The sequence below is a fragment of the Notolepis coatsorum genome, assembly GCF_963971535.1.
Source record: "Notolepis coatsorum genome assembly, chromosome: 18".
Taxonomy (NCBI): Eukaryota; Metazoa; Chordata; class Actinopteri; order Aulopiformes; family Paralepididae; genus Notolepis; species Notolepis coatsorum.
In genome coordinates, this window is record NC_140182.1 from 88302691 (window position 1) to 88321861 (window position 19171).

The window sequence follows — 19171 nt, forward strand, 5'->3', positions numbered from 1 at the left end:
ATCATGTGGGTGCCTCCCACTACTGAAAGATTGGCAGTGGTCTCGCAGGCACGCGTGATTTGGGTGGTAGTAATATCACTGCAGGGCTACGGTGTGTAGGAACCCATGGGGTCCTTACACCTTGCATGTCCGGCTGCAGAACAACTCCTCAGCATGTTCTGGAGGGGTGTTCAGTGGGGGGGCTTTTTTCACTTAGAAAGCCCCCCGTATCAAACCGGCCCTTTCTGTCGGGGTCCCCCCTTGGGTGCGATTGCCTCATGGGTGGTGTCAGGGTCAGATGTCCCGACACGGAACGCTCTGCTCGCACGGTTCCAGGGTTGGCTACGCACAGCGGGTGGGACCGGGCCAACTATCTACAGTTCCTGGCGGACCTGCGCCACATGGCGGCGGGTGCGTTGGGAGTGTCATCACATATGACTACGGCAGTACCATATGTCGAGGTGGATGGAGAGAACGCTGAGGCGGGGACTTGTGTTTACACAACCCCACCCGTTTTCGGGTTTGGTACAGACCCTATTGTCAGGGTCTCCAGCAGTGACAGCTCTGGTCAACGAGATCCAATCTCTGTGGACGAAGCAAGCCATCGTCGTGGCGTTCTCCTCCCGGTGTTCTCTGGTGCCTGAGAAATCGGGAGGGGAGGGTGTCAGACCCAGGCTGGACCTGTCCCATGGGAAGGTTCAGCATTTTTTGGATAGTCTCCTACCTGTTGAACACTGTCAGGTGGGGGTCTGGTTCTCCTCCATAGACTTGTAGGATGCGTATGCGCATCTCCGATCTTCCATCCTAGGGCTCATGACCGCCGTATATATTCCCCCACAGGCAAATACTGGCAAAGCGCTGGTGGAACTACACGACCACCTCAACAGACACCAGATCAAGCACCCAGACGCGGCGTTGATAGTGGCTGGGGATTTCAACCAGGCGAATCTGAAGAAAGTGATGCCGTCCTTTTTTCAGCACATCGCCTGCTCCACGAGAGGGAGGAACACACTCGACCACTGTTACACCCCGTTCAGAGCCGGCTACAAAGCTGTAGCGGCTCCGCCATTGATGGGTGCTGCAAGCGCGAGCGATCACGACTCAATTTTATTATTCCCTGCCTACAAACAAAGATCACGTGACGCCGTCGTGTCATGTGAGACAAGAAAATGGTCTGACGAATCAGAGGCCACGCTCCAGGATGCGCTCGAAGACACGGATTGGGACATTGAGAAAGCGCCAGTGACGTCAATGAGTACGCGGATACCGTTGTGAGCTTCATATCAACACTCGCTGATAGTATTGTCCCCACGAAAAAGGTGCGGGTTTTCCCAAACCAGAAACCGTGGGTGGACAGTACTATTAGAGCAGCCCTGAACTCTCGCACCACGGCTTATAACCTGGGCAGAGAGTCAGGAAACATGGAAGAGTACAAGGCTTCAGTCTATACTCTGCGCAAGGCTGTTAAACTTGCTAAGAGGACATATGCTGATAAACTGGAGACACAAATGGCACAAAACGACACAAGAGGCTTGTGGAGGGGACTGAAGACAATAACTGACTACAAAGTCAGCGCCCCCTCAATGGGGAGCGGCGACGCCTCTCTCGCGGACAAACTCAACTCCTTTTACGCTCGGTTTGGTGTAGACAGTGTCGCCGCTAGCTCTCTGGCTAGTGACGTCACTGGCGCGCCGGCTGTTGTGGAGGGGGGGGCAACCGCGGGGGGGCGGGGACGCTCTCTCGTTGTCGGAACACAGTGTGAGAAGAGCATTTATGCAGGTGAACACCAGGAAGGCTGCTGGCCCAGATGGTATAACAGGACGCATACTTAAGTCCTGTGCCAACCAGCTTGCCCCGGTGTTCACCGCCATATTTAATCAATCCCTGGCGGAGTCAGTGGTCCCTGCCTGCTTCAAGATGTCTACCATCATCCCTGTACCGAAGAAACCCTCCCCAACATGTCCAAATGACTACAGACCGGTGGCACTCACCTCTGTGGTCATGAAATGTTTCGAGAGGCTGGTCAAGGATCACATTTGTGCCTCCCTCCCCAGTGATATGGACCCTATGCAATTTGCATACAGGACAAACAGGTCCACTGACGACGCGGTCTCCCAGGTACTGCACAGCACCCTCTCTCACCTTGACCGTCAGAAGGGGGGCTATGTGAGACTGTTGTTCATTGACTACAGCTCAGCGTTCAACACCATAGTCCCCACCAGACTGGTGGACAAGCTGATCGAGCTGGGTCTGAGCTCCGCCCTGAGCGCCTGGGTACTGGACTTTCTGAGTGAAAGACCCCAGGCGGTCAGGGTGGGGAGTCAGACCTCCAACACCATCACCCTGAGCATCGGGTTCCCCCAGGGCTGTGTTCTGAGCCCCCTGCTGTACTCACTCTACACACACGATTGTGTGGCCAAGTTCAGCTCCAACTCCATAGTGAAGTTCGCAGACGACACAGTGGTGGTCGGGCTGATCTCGGACAACGACGAGAAGGCCTACCGGGAGGAGGTTGAGGTACTGGAACGCTGGTGCCAGGACAACAGCCTGCTCCTGAACATTGGTAAAACCAAGGAGCTGATCGTGGATTATAGGAGAGGACAGCAGGAGACACACACACCACTGATGATTAACAGGGCTACCGTGGACAGGGTGAGCAGCTTTAAGTACCTGGGGGTCCACATCTCAGAGGATCTGACATGGTTAACACACATAGACACAGTAGTAAAGAAGGCGAAACAGCGCCTCTACCACCTGAGACAGTTAAGGAAGTTCAGAGTATCGGGGAAGATACTCCAGTCGTTCTACTCAGGAGCTGTAGAGAGCATCTTGACCGGAAACATCACTGCCTGGTATGGAAACAGCACGGCACAGGACAAGAAGGCCCTACAGAGAGTGGTGCGCTCAGCCGAGCGTACCACGGGTATTGCACTACCTCCCCTGCAGGTTCTATACAACAAGAGGTGCAAATCCAGAGCCTGCAGAATAATGAAAGACCCCCACCACCCCAATAACAGCCTGTTCCAGCTGCTGAGGTCAGGCAGACGCCTGCGAACCCCAGCTACTAGGACAGAGAGGCTTAGGCTCAGCTTCTTCCCCCAGGCCATCAGAGCCTTGAACAATGAACATTGAGTGCCACAGAACACTGAACTATCCACACACAAGCACACATGAACACACACACGACACGCTCACACACTAGCAGCCACTTTAACACTTTAACATGAGCGGGCACACACTCATGCTGCACACACGCACACTTATGGCCAAAAGGAAAGGCCACTTTAAATTAGTATAACAACAGGAACAGTGTATTGCACTACCAAAGCTACCTAGCATGTCCTATATGCTCTGTAAATAACTATGTACAGATACCGAGATGTCACACCATGTTACCTGTTACCTGTTTATTGCACAATGTTGTTTGTTTATTGGATTCTATTATATGTCTATTATATGCTGCCCGGTCTGCGCTACGTTCAATGTGTTGGTATTGAAAGCGGTCCTTCTGGTCCTCAAACGGTGTTGATCAGGACGGACAATACGACGTCAGTGTCGTATATCGACAGACAGGAGTACGCTCCCCCCGTCTGCACCAGGCGGCGGGCGGCTGGCTATGGGCGTCCTCCATCTGCGCGGCCTGAGGGCTCCCCACATCCCCGGCAGGGAGAATGTGGGTACAGGTGTACTGTCGCGGGGCGGTCCTCATCCTGACGGGTGGGGATTACGTTGGAACAGCTGTCGTTCAAGACCGCGTTCTTGCTGGCCGTCACCTCCGCTGAACGCGGGGGTGTGCTTTGTGCTCTCTCGGTACGTCCAGAGTGCCTGTCTTTCGTCCGATTGCGGTGCCACTCTGCGGCCTAATCCTGCCTTTGTGCCTGTAAATATCCGGAGTTCTTCCGCTCCAGGGATATTGTGGTTCAGGCGTTTCATCCGCCTCCTCACGCTAGTGAGTTAGATGCGGGCCTTCACCTGTCATGTCCGGTCCGTGCTTTGGGAATTACCTCAGCCGTACTCAGGACCTCGGGGTCACCGTTCAGCTTTTTGTCTGTCATGGTGGTTCTCATGCCGGTAAGGCACTATCGAACAACGCCTGTCCCATTGGTTGTGCGAGGGCATTGCCCTCTGCTACACGTTGGCTGGGCAGGATCCCCCTGGGGGCGTCAGGGCGCACTCCACTCATGGGGTGGCTGCCTCTGCCGCTCTCCTGGGTGGGGCTTCGGTGGAGGATCATGGTCCTCCCCGGGCCCCTTTGTAAGGTTTTACCTCATGGACATGACCGGGGGTTCTGTCTCCCAGGCGGTTCTGGGGTCTGTGGCCTTTCCTGCTTCCCGTCCTTTGGTAGGGTAGCAGGAGTGTGTGGGTATGGGCCACAGTGTGTTAGGTCACACGTGGTTCCGCCTGTGCTGTGTGTTCAAGGGGTTCTAGTTCCCTCTTGCTCGCACTCAGGTGGAGTTGACTGCGCCCCCCCTTCATTAGGAAGGATGGGGTGACAGGGCTCCCCGAACCCCTTGATGTGGGCTTACGGGTCCTCAGGGGGTACATCTGTCGGGTCTCGCGTACGCTCTAACCCATATCTCAATAGGCTTAAGAGCGGGACACGATAAGCCAGATACGAAATATAACGATAGGTTATGTATATAACCTAGTTATATGAGTACTGGCTGAGCGTCCCTTTCTTAAGCGGCCCTGAGTTCCCTTTTGAGGGATCTTTTACTGGAACGGGATTTTGGCGAGGAAGGGTGTGTTGGTGACCATGGCCATGGTATTATAGGCTACGCCTCCATAGAGGCGGGACCCGGTCAGGTGTGGGTGTACAAGTTGTTTTCGTGGTGGAGTACAGTAGGTACAGGAGATAAGGGGTATCTCAATAGGCTTAAGAGCGGGACGCTCAGCCAGTACTCATATAACTAGGTTATATACATAACCTATCGTTTTTTCTCTTGCACAGCCCATGTAGCTGCAGTTGTGAAGTCAATCCATATCAGTTTGGAGTGTCACTCAAAAATACTCAACCTCTACTGTATTTATCTATGAATGTACACAGCACTCCCGACTTACCGACCTTAGATAATTTGGTTTGTATACATTTGGTTAAGTTCACCCGAAGGTTCTTCGTCCGAGAGATTAAACTATAGAAATCATCACTGTGCTGCACACTGGGTCATTCTGGACTGTTCCCACGGTAACCGTGTAAGGAATCCTCAATTTATTTTTAGATTAATGGATTCATACGGACTTGTGGCTTTAAAAGCCTGCAAATATTGATCATGAAACCCATACGCATCAGTCTAATATTTCACCACAGGGCACTTCAGCACATACCTGCACGACCCTCTCAAACATGTGTGCTAGGGGGAGATAGGACAGGTGAATGTCATGGAGGTTCAGCATGCAGTGGACCTGTGGAAGAAAAACAAAACACATGCGCACACGCTCAGGTCACACACATGGCATACCTTTTTGTTACCACTAAATTCTATCAAACAGGTAATTCAAGCTCTGGTTTTGTCAAATCTTGACTATTGTCCTGCAGTATGGTCGAATGTAACGACGAATAAACTGAAAAAATTACAAATGGTACAAAACAAAGCAGCACGTATAGTGCTTCGCTGTGAGTACAGAACTAATGTTGCAGCGATGCACAGTTGTTTAACTTGGTTACTTGTCAAACATAAATTACTCTGCTCACTCCTTGTATTCACTAGGAATATTCTTGTTACAAAGATCCCCTCAATTTTATATAACAATTTATCAATAAGTCTTGACAGACACAACCATTCCACCAGACATGCTTCTGCACGAGGTTTTACACTTCCAAAAGTGAGGTCGAATGCAATGAAGCGAACTGTCATGTTCCGTGGTATGCAGGAATGGAACTCTCTTCCCAGACATGTTAAGCAGGAGAATAGTAAATGTCGTTTCAAAATCGTGGTAAAACAACATTTTCAACCAAAGAAATTGACATTCCCTAATAGATAGTGTGTACGTAAATGAAAATGTATGTGTCTGATAAAGAGATAGGTATATATGGATGAAAAGGCATGTGTCTGATAGGGATATATTATTAAAATATTGTATAATTGGCTGATATGAACATAGATAATGTATGTAAAAGCTAAATAGTATATTATGCTGTATTGTATTATGAATTAATTATGAGTAGGTATTATTGTATTGTATTATGAATTCATAAGGCGTATATATTGTTATATTGTATTATGAATTTGATTAGGGTTTTTATTGTTGTTTTAATTGTCTGTATGACATGTAAATGTTGTGAGTGTATAAGTCTGTAACTGTATTTTATGTGTTATGGACCCCAGGAAGAATAGCCCCAGCACTGCTGTGGCTAATGGGGATCCAAATAAACTTAAACTTAAACCTCTACCACCCTCTCAAACATATGGGCCAGAGGTAGGAAGGAGATGAGGATGTCTGAAGGAGAGGGCACCAATACGCTCTGGATCACGTACACAGAGAAAAAGGAGTACCAACGGAGAGGAGAGGAGAGGACAGGACAGGACAGGAAAAGGAGAATTAGCCAGACTGAGGTCAAGTAGAATTTGAATCAGACGGGGTCGGATTTCCTGAATGTCACCAAACAAGCCCACTCATACTGTAGGCCAACCAAAGAGGGTTTTCTGGTGCTTGTGTTCTCATTTCAGAGGATTTGCCACCAGCCATCCGATAGCATTTATTAACAATGCTAGCTTAGTGCCATCTAATGGCGTTTATCAACAATGCTTAGTGCCATCTAATGGCGTTTATTAACAATGCTAGCTTAGTGCCATCTAATAGCGTTTATTAACAATGCTAGCTTAGTGCCATCTAATAGCGTTTATTAACGATGCTAGCTTAGTGCCATCTAAGCATTTACCAACAATGCTAGCTTAGTGCCATCTGGCAGCATTTATTAACAATGCTAGCTTAGTGCCATCTAATAGCGTTTATTAACAATGCTAGTTTAGTGCCATCTAATAGCGTTGACCAACAATGCTAGCTTAGCGCCGTCTGACAGCATTTATTAACAATGCTAGTGCTGTCTGACAGCATTTATTAACAATGCTAGCGCCGTCTGACAGCATTTATTAACAATGCTAGTGCAAATCAGCAAGGTATGAACTCTCTCAGAATGTAAGCCGTTTCATTTACTTCATTACCTCTTGAAAAATTTAATAATAAGCTAATGCAACTATATATTTGAGATTAGGAGACAAGTTGTTTCATGCCCCATTGACTTGAACTACTGCTGACGAATTAGAACACAAGGCTGGTGGCAATTTCTCTAGACATCAAAACATTTCCATTTTCACAGGAGGGGCCATTGTTGGTGAGCAATAGGACGGGCTTCTAAAAATCCAGAACCTTCTCTTTAAGTAGCTGAGATTTCGAATTATATTCGGCCCAAGTCTGACAACACAGGAGAGAATGCCAGGTCAGAAGCACAGTATTATCATCACCCAAGTACCTCTCTGATCAGGGGAAATAACTCAACATATTATAGCCAAGGTTGTTAAATATGAAAGAGCCGAGGACACAATATATTCATTTGTTACTGGGATTTATTAGCTTGTTTGTCTTATGTCTTTGTTTACCTCTGTTACTCTAATGAAGGCGGCAGTGTTGGCGATCACATTTCCATGAGTAAGCACTGCACCTTTCGGGTTTCCTGTGGGAGAAAGTGGCAGTTAAAATATAATTCCGTTAGGTCTATGTCACAAATACAAATACTTTCACCAGTATTTCAATATCTGTTACCTGTGGTTCCACTGGTAAAACAGATGAGCGCAAGGTCCTCTGGTGTAGGGGGCTGTAAACAGATCACAACCAATCACAGATCTAAACCGATTGTATCGTAATTTCAGGGCTACCACTAAAGCATTAGGGTTGAGTAATGTTGATTTCTAGTAAGAGTGTAATTTACAGTCCAGAGCACCACATTGTTTTCCTATGAGAGACACGGTATTGCAGGCTGCATTTAAAACGCAACCTCCAAGTCACAAGATAAATGGCTCCTTATTAAATTGTAATGAGCTGATGTGCTTGTCTGTAAATAGTTTAAATGAAGTGTGTTGCTCCTGCTTACCATCGGTGTCTGATGATTGACTTTACCAATAGCCTGGGAACACAGAATTGAATAACAAAGTGAGGATACATTTATACTTGACCACAAAGACATTTTGTCAGAGAAAAAATAACACAGAACTACATTTATTAATTTAGCTGATGCTTGTATCAAAGCAATTACAAATTGTGAACAAGTCAGCAGGAGGTGTACATTTCTGGCGGCTAAGGGTAAGTGGCATTGTTCATCAAATAGTGTTGAGTGCATAGTTGTATAGACATATTAGCACGATAGCACGATTAGCAGGTAGTAGTATAAGATAGTAACATAGTACATATGGTATGGTACATAATAGTAAACGTTTTTAAGATTGAAGAGGTGTGTTTTTAGTCGACTGGAAGATTGGGCGGGTTTCAGCTGTCTCGACTGTGGTGGGAAGTCCGTTCCACCATTTTGGAGTGAGGACATTGTGAAGCAGTTTATGCTCTTCCATTGTTAATACAATTGTTATTTGTGGGGTGAATTCCCATGTAGTTGTACAACATGCAATAAACTGGAAGGGTCAGAGCAGGCTGTTCGTGAGGAGACTCAGGTCCTTCAACGTGTGTGTGTATGTGTGTGCGTGTGTGGGTGTAACATCAACTCAAGAGACACTAACAAACTGCACTGGTGAGGAAGGCTAGCTCCGTGAGAGTCGGACTAGACAATGGTTGCGGAGAGGGAGATGAGGTAGACTGGAGACTGGATAGATCTGGAGAAGCCCTCCCATCCCCTCTATGAGGAGCTAGCTATCAGTTATAGACTCACAACACCCCCCCCCACTCACACACCACACCACAAAGCGCATCAGTCAGTCAGTCCATCGTGCCAGTAGCCATCAGCCTCCACAACCCAACCGTGGGCCAAGGACTGACTTGGCCAACAGCTGGAGAACTAACGGCTGGAAAACTTGAGAACTGTTCTCGTGCAAGGACTCTGACGTCACTCATTAGCACCTTGGATCTTATTAGTATACGCACATTTTATATTTATTGATAATCTGCCAGTTTACATATACCAGGGTAGACTAACAGCGCAGACACACCAGCCGCGCGCGAAGGCGGGCAGGCGGGTGCCCAGCGCTTCACTTTCGCTCCCATGCTAACGGACGTAGTTGTGCCCACCGGCCACACGCGGGCGCGCGACTCGCGGGCTGGAAGCGATCGTTTTCGCTTTGGTTGGATTCAGAGGCATGCGCCACGCGCATTTTCACAGAAATACACTCAATGGGCCTCATGCATGAAGCGATATAAGAACAGATTTCATTCTTAACTAGCATTTCCTCTTTCTTTGTTCATACCTGGAATTCAGCAACGTTTTCTTATTGTTGATTTTTTTCTCAGGCAAGAACAAATTATAAGAGTGGTCGAGAGCACTCTTACCGAAATAAGAAATTCTTACCCCAAAAAATAAATTAAATTAAAAAGCCTACCATTGGGTAATTGCCCCCAAATACGGCTTTAAAAATACAGAACTTTTCAATAATAATAATTATTATTATTATAACTTATTGCGTGCGTTCTGTCTGAAATGGATTATTCATTGGTGTTAGAACAGTTATGCTCTGGCCGCCCAGGCCATTGATTGATTGAAGATTTTATTAACAGATTGCAGAATGGGTACAATACAGTATGGCTCAATACACACAATTGTTAAGGGGAGGCAGACCAGAGAAAGACTTTCGTCTTGTTTACATCAGGGTCCCCCATTTTCAATTCATAATACAATTTATGACATACACAACATACAGATATACAGATATATATCATGACATTTATGACATGACATATAGATATGCAGTACTGTATATGTAGCATAGAACGCATATTTAGAGATCGTCTCTTGACTTTGGTTCCCAAACTTCTGTTTTATGCGGACCGGTCACTAGATTGTTATCAAGAACATTTGCGGACCACCTCGTATGCAAACAGTAAAACATAAATAAATAAACAACTGACTTAAACCCAGTAATACACGAGACCCTCTTCTTGGACCAAGTACTGTAGGTTTCATCGATAATCCAATGTACAGTTACCCCCACCCACCTACCCATACCCCACCCCCACCCCCCCCCCCCCACCCAACCACCTCCAATGTACAGTCCCCCCCCCACCCCACCTACCCAACCCCCCCCCTCCTCCAATGTACAGTTTCTACATCAAATGTGTATACTCTTTTTTTTTTTACTCTTTTTGTATCACAAACAGTACTGTATTTGTAGATCTGGTATGTCATAAATGTATAGATGTAGGAGTACTGTCTATCTGTATGTCATGTATGTCATATATGTTATGATGAATTGAAAATGGGGGACCCTGATGTAAACAAGACGAAAGTCTTTCTCTGGTATCCATCCCCTTAACAATTGTGTGTATTGAGCTGTACTGTATTGTACCCATTCTGCAATCTGTTAATACAATTTTCAATCAATCAATCAATCAATCAAGACCCGCACTGCGTTCCGTTCTCAGAATGGATTTGAGAGAGATGTGTCATCTAGTTTGACTTGGAGCACTTGTACTATACGCACTGCCAGTCATCAGGATATATATGCGGAGATATTCATACTCTAGAATCTAGATCTATTTGCAGAGCCAGATGAGTGGCAACCTGTGCGATTGGCTCTTGACAATGCACAGTCGTTCAGTATTGACAAAGCCTACAGTACTTTGCTGTAACGATTCATTTTGCACGTACTGTATACAGTACGTGTGTACAGGGGCGTAGCTGGGGGGGGGGGGGGTAGCTTAGGATGATTACAAGGGCCCAGCACTGGGGGGGGGGCCCACATTTTTATTATTATTTTTTTTTACTTGACATCACTCAGATGTATTATTGATGCTCTCATTGATACTATGTTTGTTTCTAAAGTGTGTGTGTGTGTGTGTGTGTGTGTGTGTGTGTGTGTGTGTGTGTGTGTGTGTGTGTGTGTGTGTGTGTGTGTGTGTGTGTGTGTGTGTGTGTGTGTGTGTGTGTGTGTGTGTGTGTGTGTGTGTGTGTGTGAGATATATAGAGAGAGAGGGGGGGCTTTGGTAGACTATTGCATTGGTCCATTCATTGAAGATGAACGCAATGCGACATCGTTTACTAGGCTCACCCACCAACATTGCAGGTGCTGAACTGCTGATCCGAATGTATAGGTAAAAACCATCAGCGTTTTCATCAATAAAAAAATGGCCAAAAAAAATTCCGCTTGCGCGCTTATGCACGCTCGCATTCACTGGGGGCCAACAAATACATTCTTTCATGGGGCCCAGAATCTGGAGCTACACCCCTGTGTGTGTATGCGTGCACTGTGGGAGGTGGCCAGAAGCTCGCAACTAGCCAACTACTATTAGATTACTATATTACAGTATATTCCACTATATAGCTATAGGTGCTGTATGATGACAATACATTTGATTCCTATCTAATTTTGATCCATCGCAAAGCGCTCCAGCGCTTGAATACAGCCGGGGGATCCGATGCAGACCCACGGCTCTCGTATTATAATGAGCCCGCGAGCCGTGTCTTTGTATGCAAATGTCTTGCGCGAGAATGCGCATCCAGTTTAGAATGAGTGGGATTCACCATTAAAAAAACCTGGGTAAGAACAGATTTGGACTTTAAGAACGGCTTGATGAATGTGGTGGTGGCTTTTCTTATTGTTCTCTTAACAGACAGGTAAGCAAGAATATAAGAAAAATAATAAGAGTATTGTTGAATGAGGCCCAATATCTGCATTATTACCACACACAAATTTACATCACCACACAATCCCCCCACAGCCCTCCCCTCAGTCACATTGAATCCTGCATCACGGAACTACAAACCTGGATGACCCATAACCTCCTCAAATTAAATAGCGACAAGACAGAACTTTTCATCATCGGCACCAACACCACCCTCACCAGATCCGGACCCATCACACTCACCATCAATGACTCCACCATCACCCCCTCCCCCCTAGTCCGCAACCTCTGTGTCATCCTCGACCCCACCCTCTCATTTGACCCCCATGTCCGCTCCATTGTCAAAACTTCATATTTTCACCTCTGCAACATTGCCAAAATCCGTCACTGCCTCTCCCCCCCTGCTGCTGAATCCCTCATACACGCCTTCATCTCCTCCCACCTGGACTACTGTAACTCCCTCCTCACTGGCATCACCTCCCGCTCCCTCCATAAACTGCAGATGGTCCAAAACTCAGCCGCCCTCCTCCTCACTAACACCCGGTCCCGCGAACACATGATCCTGTCCTCCACTCCCTTCACTGGCTCCCGATCAAGGAACGCATTAACTTCAAAACACTACTCCTCACCTTCAAAGCCCTCCATAGCCTGGCACCCCCCTACCTGACTGACCTCCTTCTCCCCTACCGCCCCACCCATTCCCTCCGGTCCTCTTCCACTCTTTCCCTCACTGTCCCGTCATCCAAACTCAAACGTTTTGGTGACCGGGCAGCGTGAATACTTTCCCCAAGGTGGTTGTCCTTCCGCATTCGGTTTGCGCGGCCTGATTGGCCACTGACGCTTCTCTCAGCGCCCAACCGCGTTAGCCCTACTATCGCCTAACTCGCTACCGCCGTGCACAATATACTAAAACTAACTATCGCCTAACTCGATACCGCCGTGCACAATATACTAAAACTAACTATCACCTAACTCGCTACCGCCGTGCACAAATATAGCCTATAGAACAGATTTTTACAGCCTAACGTTAATATAGAGATGAAAACAATAAGTTATTTATATTGATGTGATGTCGATTGATATGAATAGCTAGTTATGGGCGGCTAGGTGGTGTAGTGGGCAAGGCACTCGCCACCAGTGTGGAGATGCTAGGATTCGCGTGTTCGAATCCAGCTCTCCACATTGTTTTCAGTTTAGCTGGTCGTCCGCAGTAATACACATTGGCCGTATTACGGGGAGGGAAAACTGAAGGGTGGGGATCGAACGTTGTGAACAAGCGACTCCTACAAGTCGGTTGGTGCGCCTGCGCAGTAGAATCAGGAAGTGTCGGGGGCAGCGTGAGCCTCCCACGCGTTACTCCTCACCACTGAGAGATCGAGCTGCGCAGGTGAAAAGATGCGACTGCTGTTACCTCAAGTACCGGAGGGGACTTGTGCTATGTATGACTTAGTCCACATTGCAGCCGGCTTGTGGGAGGCAAGAAACAGCGTTCGTGACAGGGGAGGGTTGAATTGGATGATACGAAATTGGGATGGGAGAAAATATAGAAAAAATGGGAGAAAAAGTGGATCAAAAAAATGAATAGCTAGTTATGTTAATATAGAGAGATGAAAACAATACGTTATTTATATTGATGTGATGTTGATTGATATGAATAGCGCGTTACGTTAATATAGAGATGAAAACAATACGTTATTTATATTGATGTCATGTCGATTGATATGAATAGCGCGTTACGTTAATATAGAGATGAAAACAATACGTTATTTATATTGATGTGATGTCGATTGATATGAATAGCACGTTACGTTAATATACACTTTGACTGCCTAAAAACGCTTAAACACGTCATTCCCGGCCATGCTCAAGTTGCCGAAGACGCTTTAAAGCGTCTTTGATATCAATATTTCAAAAATCTGGGACCGGATTCATATTTCCACTCCGCTGGCCTGAGATCCACCAGGAGGACCCACTGAGCTCTCTGGCGGTTCAGGAGCGCCATCTGGTGGCCGATCGGCGCAATCGCTTAACAGGAAGCACAGTAGAGGTTTTGCTGGACGGTCGTATTACTTCCGGGCACTCGGTACATGTCCCGGGACTCTGGCTCGTCACACTACACAGCGATCGATTGCCAATAACTCGATAAACAACATGATTTGGACGTATATACCATTATACAAGCTGGAGATGGACCGGGTAAATCGCCATCCCATAATGATAAAATTTCTACTCTACGATGATCGCCCAACGGCGCGCGGAGACTGGGGTGAGTTTTAGCGTGTAACGTTACCGTCTTCGATACTAACTGCTATTATCAACATTTGACCCAGATTAGATGATTGGTATAACGCTGCCCACTGAATTATAAACGCCCCCTAGCCCATCCGGTCAACATCAGATGACGTGTAGTAACTTCTAGAAGTACGTCTAGTTGGAATTTTTTATATCGCGCTGATTGCCATAAAACTGTATTGCATCATCAATATAATGTATTTGGGGCTATAGATCACGTTCTGGAGAAAGCTGCAGAAAGAGATGAAAACATACTTATACATTAGACCATACTTTACTATGAATATGTGAATGAAAAAGTTTAACGTTGCTACACAATGAACAATACATATAGGACTTTGAATGGGCCCTAATAATGGCAATGTAGCAATAGAATTTAAAAAGTTATAGCCCTGCAAAGAAGGGGAATTTCTCCATAGACAAATAGAGCCGGTGTTCTGCAAAATCCTACTCCCTGCAGAATTCTACTGCCGAGCGCTCCTGCGCTTGCGCACGCATGCGCATGACCCACAATCCCTTTCCACTCGTTTTCAGCTACAAAATTCTGCTGCCGAACGTCTTGTTTGACTTGTTGATGGTGACGCAATATCTTAAAACATATTTGTACATACATAACTTATTACTGTATAAGCATGTAAATATTTGCATGCAATTGGCTTTGCAGCCGAATGTATAAAGCATGTATAAAGTAGATGATAAAATGTCGTACACCAAAATGTGACGATGACGACATCCAGCTGACACGCAGCTGTACCCTGGTCTGTATAGCAATGGAGAACAGGTGGACCGCATATTTGTACATACATAACTTATTACTGTATAAGCATGTAAATATTTGCATGCAATTAGTCAGGGACAGCTCTAGTGTATATATACTGTATCTTACTCTTCATCAGTAGTGTATATATACTGTATCTTAGTCAGGGACAGCTCTAGTGTATATATACTGTATCTTAGTCAGGGACAGCTCTAGTGTATATATACTGTATCTTACTCTTCATCAGTAGTGTATATATACTGTATTCTGCAATATACTGTATCTTAGTCTGGGACAAGCCTAGTGTATATTATACACTAGGCTTGTCCCAGACTAAGATACAGTATATTGCAGAATGGGTACAGACTACAGTACAGTACGGCTCAATACACACAATAATAAGGGGATGCAGACCAGAGAGTTTACATCAGGGTCCCCCATTTTCAATTAATCAGGACATATATGACATACACAACATACAGATAGACAGTACTGCTACATCTAGACATTTATGACATACCAGATGTTCAAATTTGAGTACTGTTTGTGATACCAAAAGAGTCCAGAAAAGAGAGTATATATACATTTGACGTAGAAACTGTACATTGGAGGAGGTTGGGTGGGGGGGGGGGGGGGGGGGGGGGAATTGTACATTGGAGGTGGTTGGGTGGGTGAGGGGGGGGGGGAACTGTACAACTGTACAATCAAAACTGTAAATAAATACTGTAAATAAGTTTGAATGTTGATAACTGATAACATGTTGTTCAATGTTTTTTTTGTTCAACATATGCATACAGTATACATGGAGTGTATATAAATAAATCCATGGTTAAAAGCAACAGTTTTGTTCCCTGAATTCTGAGTTTATTTGATAGCGATATATTGGTGTATTGAAATACCTTACCCCAGAAATCTTACATAAAAATGTTATGATAGAGTATAAAAATATGCTCACCATATGCATACAGTATACATGGAGTGAGTATTGAGGTCATATAAAATGATTCTGTAGTGGGAGCATTCTTTGATAGCGATATATATGTATTAACAATTAGATTAAAAACAACTACACTGCTGAATTCTGCTGACAGCGCTCCTGTGCTTGCGCACGCATGCGCATGACCCACAATCGTTCACTCTACAATATTCTGCCACCTTGCTGACGAACGTCTTGTTGAGTCTTGTTGATATATCTTAAACAATATCATCCGAATGTATTTGTAGATGATAAAATGTCGGTACACCTGTTGGAATTCGGAGTGAACTATAGGGTGACGTCACCCAGCTGTCCAAAGATATAGGCGATTCGCGCTACGGCAGTAGTTCTCAGCAGAGTAGTGGAATTTTGCAGACGCGTTGTGCTACGGCAGCAGTTTTCGAGGAAGTAGTAGTGGAATTTCGCAGCACTGACGTCACCGGCAGCAGTTCTCAGCAGAGTAGTGGAATTTTGCAGACGCGTCTAGCGAGTCGCGCTACGGCAGTAGTTTTCGAGGAGGCAGTAGGATTCCGCAGAACACCGGCAACCTACGGTTGATAATGAATTTAACCCATGTCAGCCAAAGTGTTAAGAGAGATGAAAACAATACGAGGAAATGGGCTGTGGAACTGAAGGACTTGGGCTGTGGAACTGAAAGCTATAGGCGCAACGTGATTGGGCGCTGAGAGAAGCAAACCGAACGGGGAAGGACAACCACCTTGGGGAAAGTATTCACGCGACCGGGCATTCTCACGAGCTGCACCCCGACTCTGGAACTCCCTCCCTCAGACCATCAGAGACTCTCCCTCACTCTCCACCTTCAAATCCAGACTCAAAACCTACCTGTTCTCCCAAGCATTCAACCTTCCTTACCCATAACCACCCTCCTCCAACTCGCCACCATTTCCCCCTGCCTCACGTTCTCTCCTCCTGCCCCCCCCACCCCCCTTGGTTTTCCCTTACTCTCCTCCCGACTGTCTCCCCTACTCACTCCCGTATTTGTTATCCGTTACTCGTGGTTTTATGTTCCTGTGTATTTATTATTGGCCTCCGTTTCCCTGTGGTTCTATGTTTCTTTGTTTTCTTTGTTTCTTTTTTGCCTATTGTCAGCGACTTTGGGTCTTTGAAAAGCACTATACAAAACAAATGAATTATTATTATTATTATCATTATTATCTGAGGGACATTGCGTCAACAACAGCCACTGTATCCATAACAAATGTAGTCCTCAGTTTAGGTTCACATTCGGCATTAGTTGCCCTCGTAAAACTCTCTGTTGCTCAGCTGCTAGTTATGACAATGTAAGCAGATAGAGACGACCCATTTAAGCCAAATCTACATTGTATTCGTTGGTCTATCATTTTGGTGATGATGACCCACATACAGTACTATGTGCCTTGACCGAAGTAAACCCAACTCAACCTGCTATAAAGAGTGATAACGTGTGACGCTCCTCTCGCCTCCAGTTCCTCCATGCTGATGATCAGAGCTTCATTCAGATCAACACTACTGCTATAAAGAGTGACAGCATATTACAATCCTCGATGCTGATGATCAGAGCCTCATTCAGATAAACACTACTGCTATAAAGAGTGATGTGTATTACAATCCTCCGTGCTGATGATCAGAGCTTCATTCAGATCAACAACACGACTATTAAGAGTGACAGCGTATTACAATCCTCCATGCTGATGATCAGAGCTTCATTCAGATCAACAACACGACTATTAAGAGTGACAGCGTATTACAATCCTCCATGATGATGATTAGATCTTCATTCAGATCAACACCACTGCTATAAAGAGTGATGCGTATTACAATCCTCCATGCTGATGATCAGAGCTTCATTCAGATCAACACTACTGCTATAAAGAGTGACACAGTATTACAATCCTCCATGCTGATGATCAGAGCTTCATTCAGATCAACAACACGACTATTAAGAGTGACAGCGTATTACAATCCTCCATGCTGATGATCAGAGCTTCATTCAGATCAACAACACGACTATTAAGAGTGACAGCGTATTACAATCCTCCATGATGATGATTAGATCTTCATTCAGATCAACACTACTGCTATAAAGAGTGATGCATATTACAATCCTCCATGCTGATGATCAGAGCTTCATTCAGATCAACACTACTGCTATAAAGAGTGACAGAGTATTACAATCCTCCATGCTGATGGTATCGGAGACGTCAGGACCATTAAAAGTACACAACGCAGAGGAATTGGATGGAGAGCCAAACAGACGAAGACGTGATACTGGCCAGTTTGATCAGGATCTTACAGTTGGTGCCGTGACCCGGATTTGCAAGAGATTAAAACAACGCGAGCAGTTGGTTGCCGAGAGATAAGAACAACGGAAAAAGACTTTTTCAATAATGGGACTACAGTAGACAACAGACATCGTGTGTGGGAGAATCATGATCGAGCAAGGCCGGCCAGCCCTGGGAGAGAGCGTCGAGTCGAGCGGTCATGAGGCGGACCAGCGCTGTAGGAGAAACAGCGCTCCGGAGAAAGATGTGAGTTCACTGTGCACACATGGTTGTTTTGATCTTTTAAGCCAAATAAAAACGAACAGATAGTGAATCCGTAAACGTAAACATATTTAGTTCGACACAGAGAGAAGCCAGCTGTAATAATATGAGCAGAGAGCCATGGTGTTTTGAGAAACCAAGATGGGTTTTATCTACGGGGAATGAAAAACAAACGGGCCGGTGAAGGAAGGCAGTGTTCTAAGGGGTTAATTCCATTTTTGTTGGTCTGTAATATAAGGGTTGTTTTCCTCTCAAGAGGCGGGAACGCGGGACTGTGAGTCGGGAGAATCTACCTACGTTTTTCAGACCTACCGTCATTTGGCATTCAGTCTATTTTTGACCTGTTCAGTACTTGCATGTTAGTAGATCATCTATTGTCATGTGACCTGCAGACATCATTATGACCTGTTTGGCCGACGAGACTCTAAGAAACAGTTTGTTTTGTTGTTAGGCCTTGAAAAAGGAGGACAGCGTTTGTTTGTTTGAGTGAGTAGCAATTAGGAGCGAGACAAGATGGCCGCAAAAAGGAGCCACGAGGAGATAACAACAGATAAAGAACCAGGAAGTGACACGTCAACTAAAACACCATCGAGGAGGAGTAGGTCGCCACCTAGTGGCGGAGGGGGGGTAGTGCTGGGGAGTTTTTCATTACCCATAGGGGAATATTTAGCACAGAGAGTGGATTATTATTATAATAATAATATTAGATATAGAGTTTAATCATACAATGGATTAAATACGAATTGCACAGACAGAGGAGGTGCAGTTATTTGAATGGGTTAATTATGGAATAAAGAGGGAGTTTGAATTCCAGTGGGGCCTTCTCACACCTAATAGATAGGCAGG

General features: G+C 45.7%; 1 protein-coding gene across 1 annotated transcript in view; it reads right to left on the reverse strand.

Annotated features, from left to right (window-relative positions):
- The window catches only part of LOC311245425 (long-chain-fatty-acid--CoA ligase 1-like), a gene marked incomplete at both ends in the record, with an annotated part of 73517 nt that overhangs the window by 25563 nt on the left and 28783 nt on the right, over window positions 1-19171 (reverse strand). The window contains 4 exons of the mRNA XM_084335268.1: window positions 5305-5382; window positions 7578-7651; window positions 7741-7792; window positions 8069-8101. Of these exons, the coding sequence (XP_084191394.1) occupies window positions 5305-5382; window positions 7578-7651; window positions 7741-7792; window positions 8069-8101 (237 nt within the window). The remainder of the gene's footprint in view (window positions 1-5304; window positions 5383-7577; window positions 7652-7740; window positions 7793-8068; window positions 8102-19171) is intronic.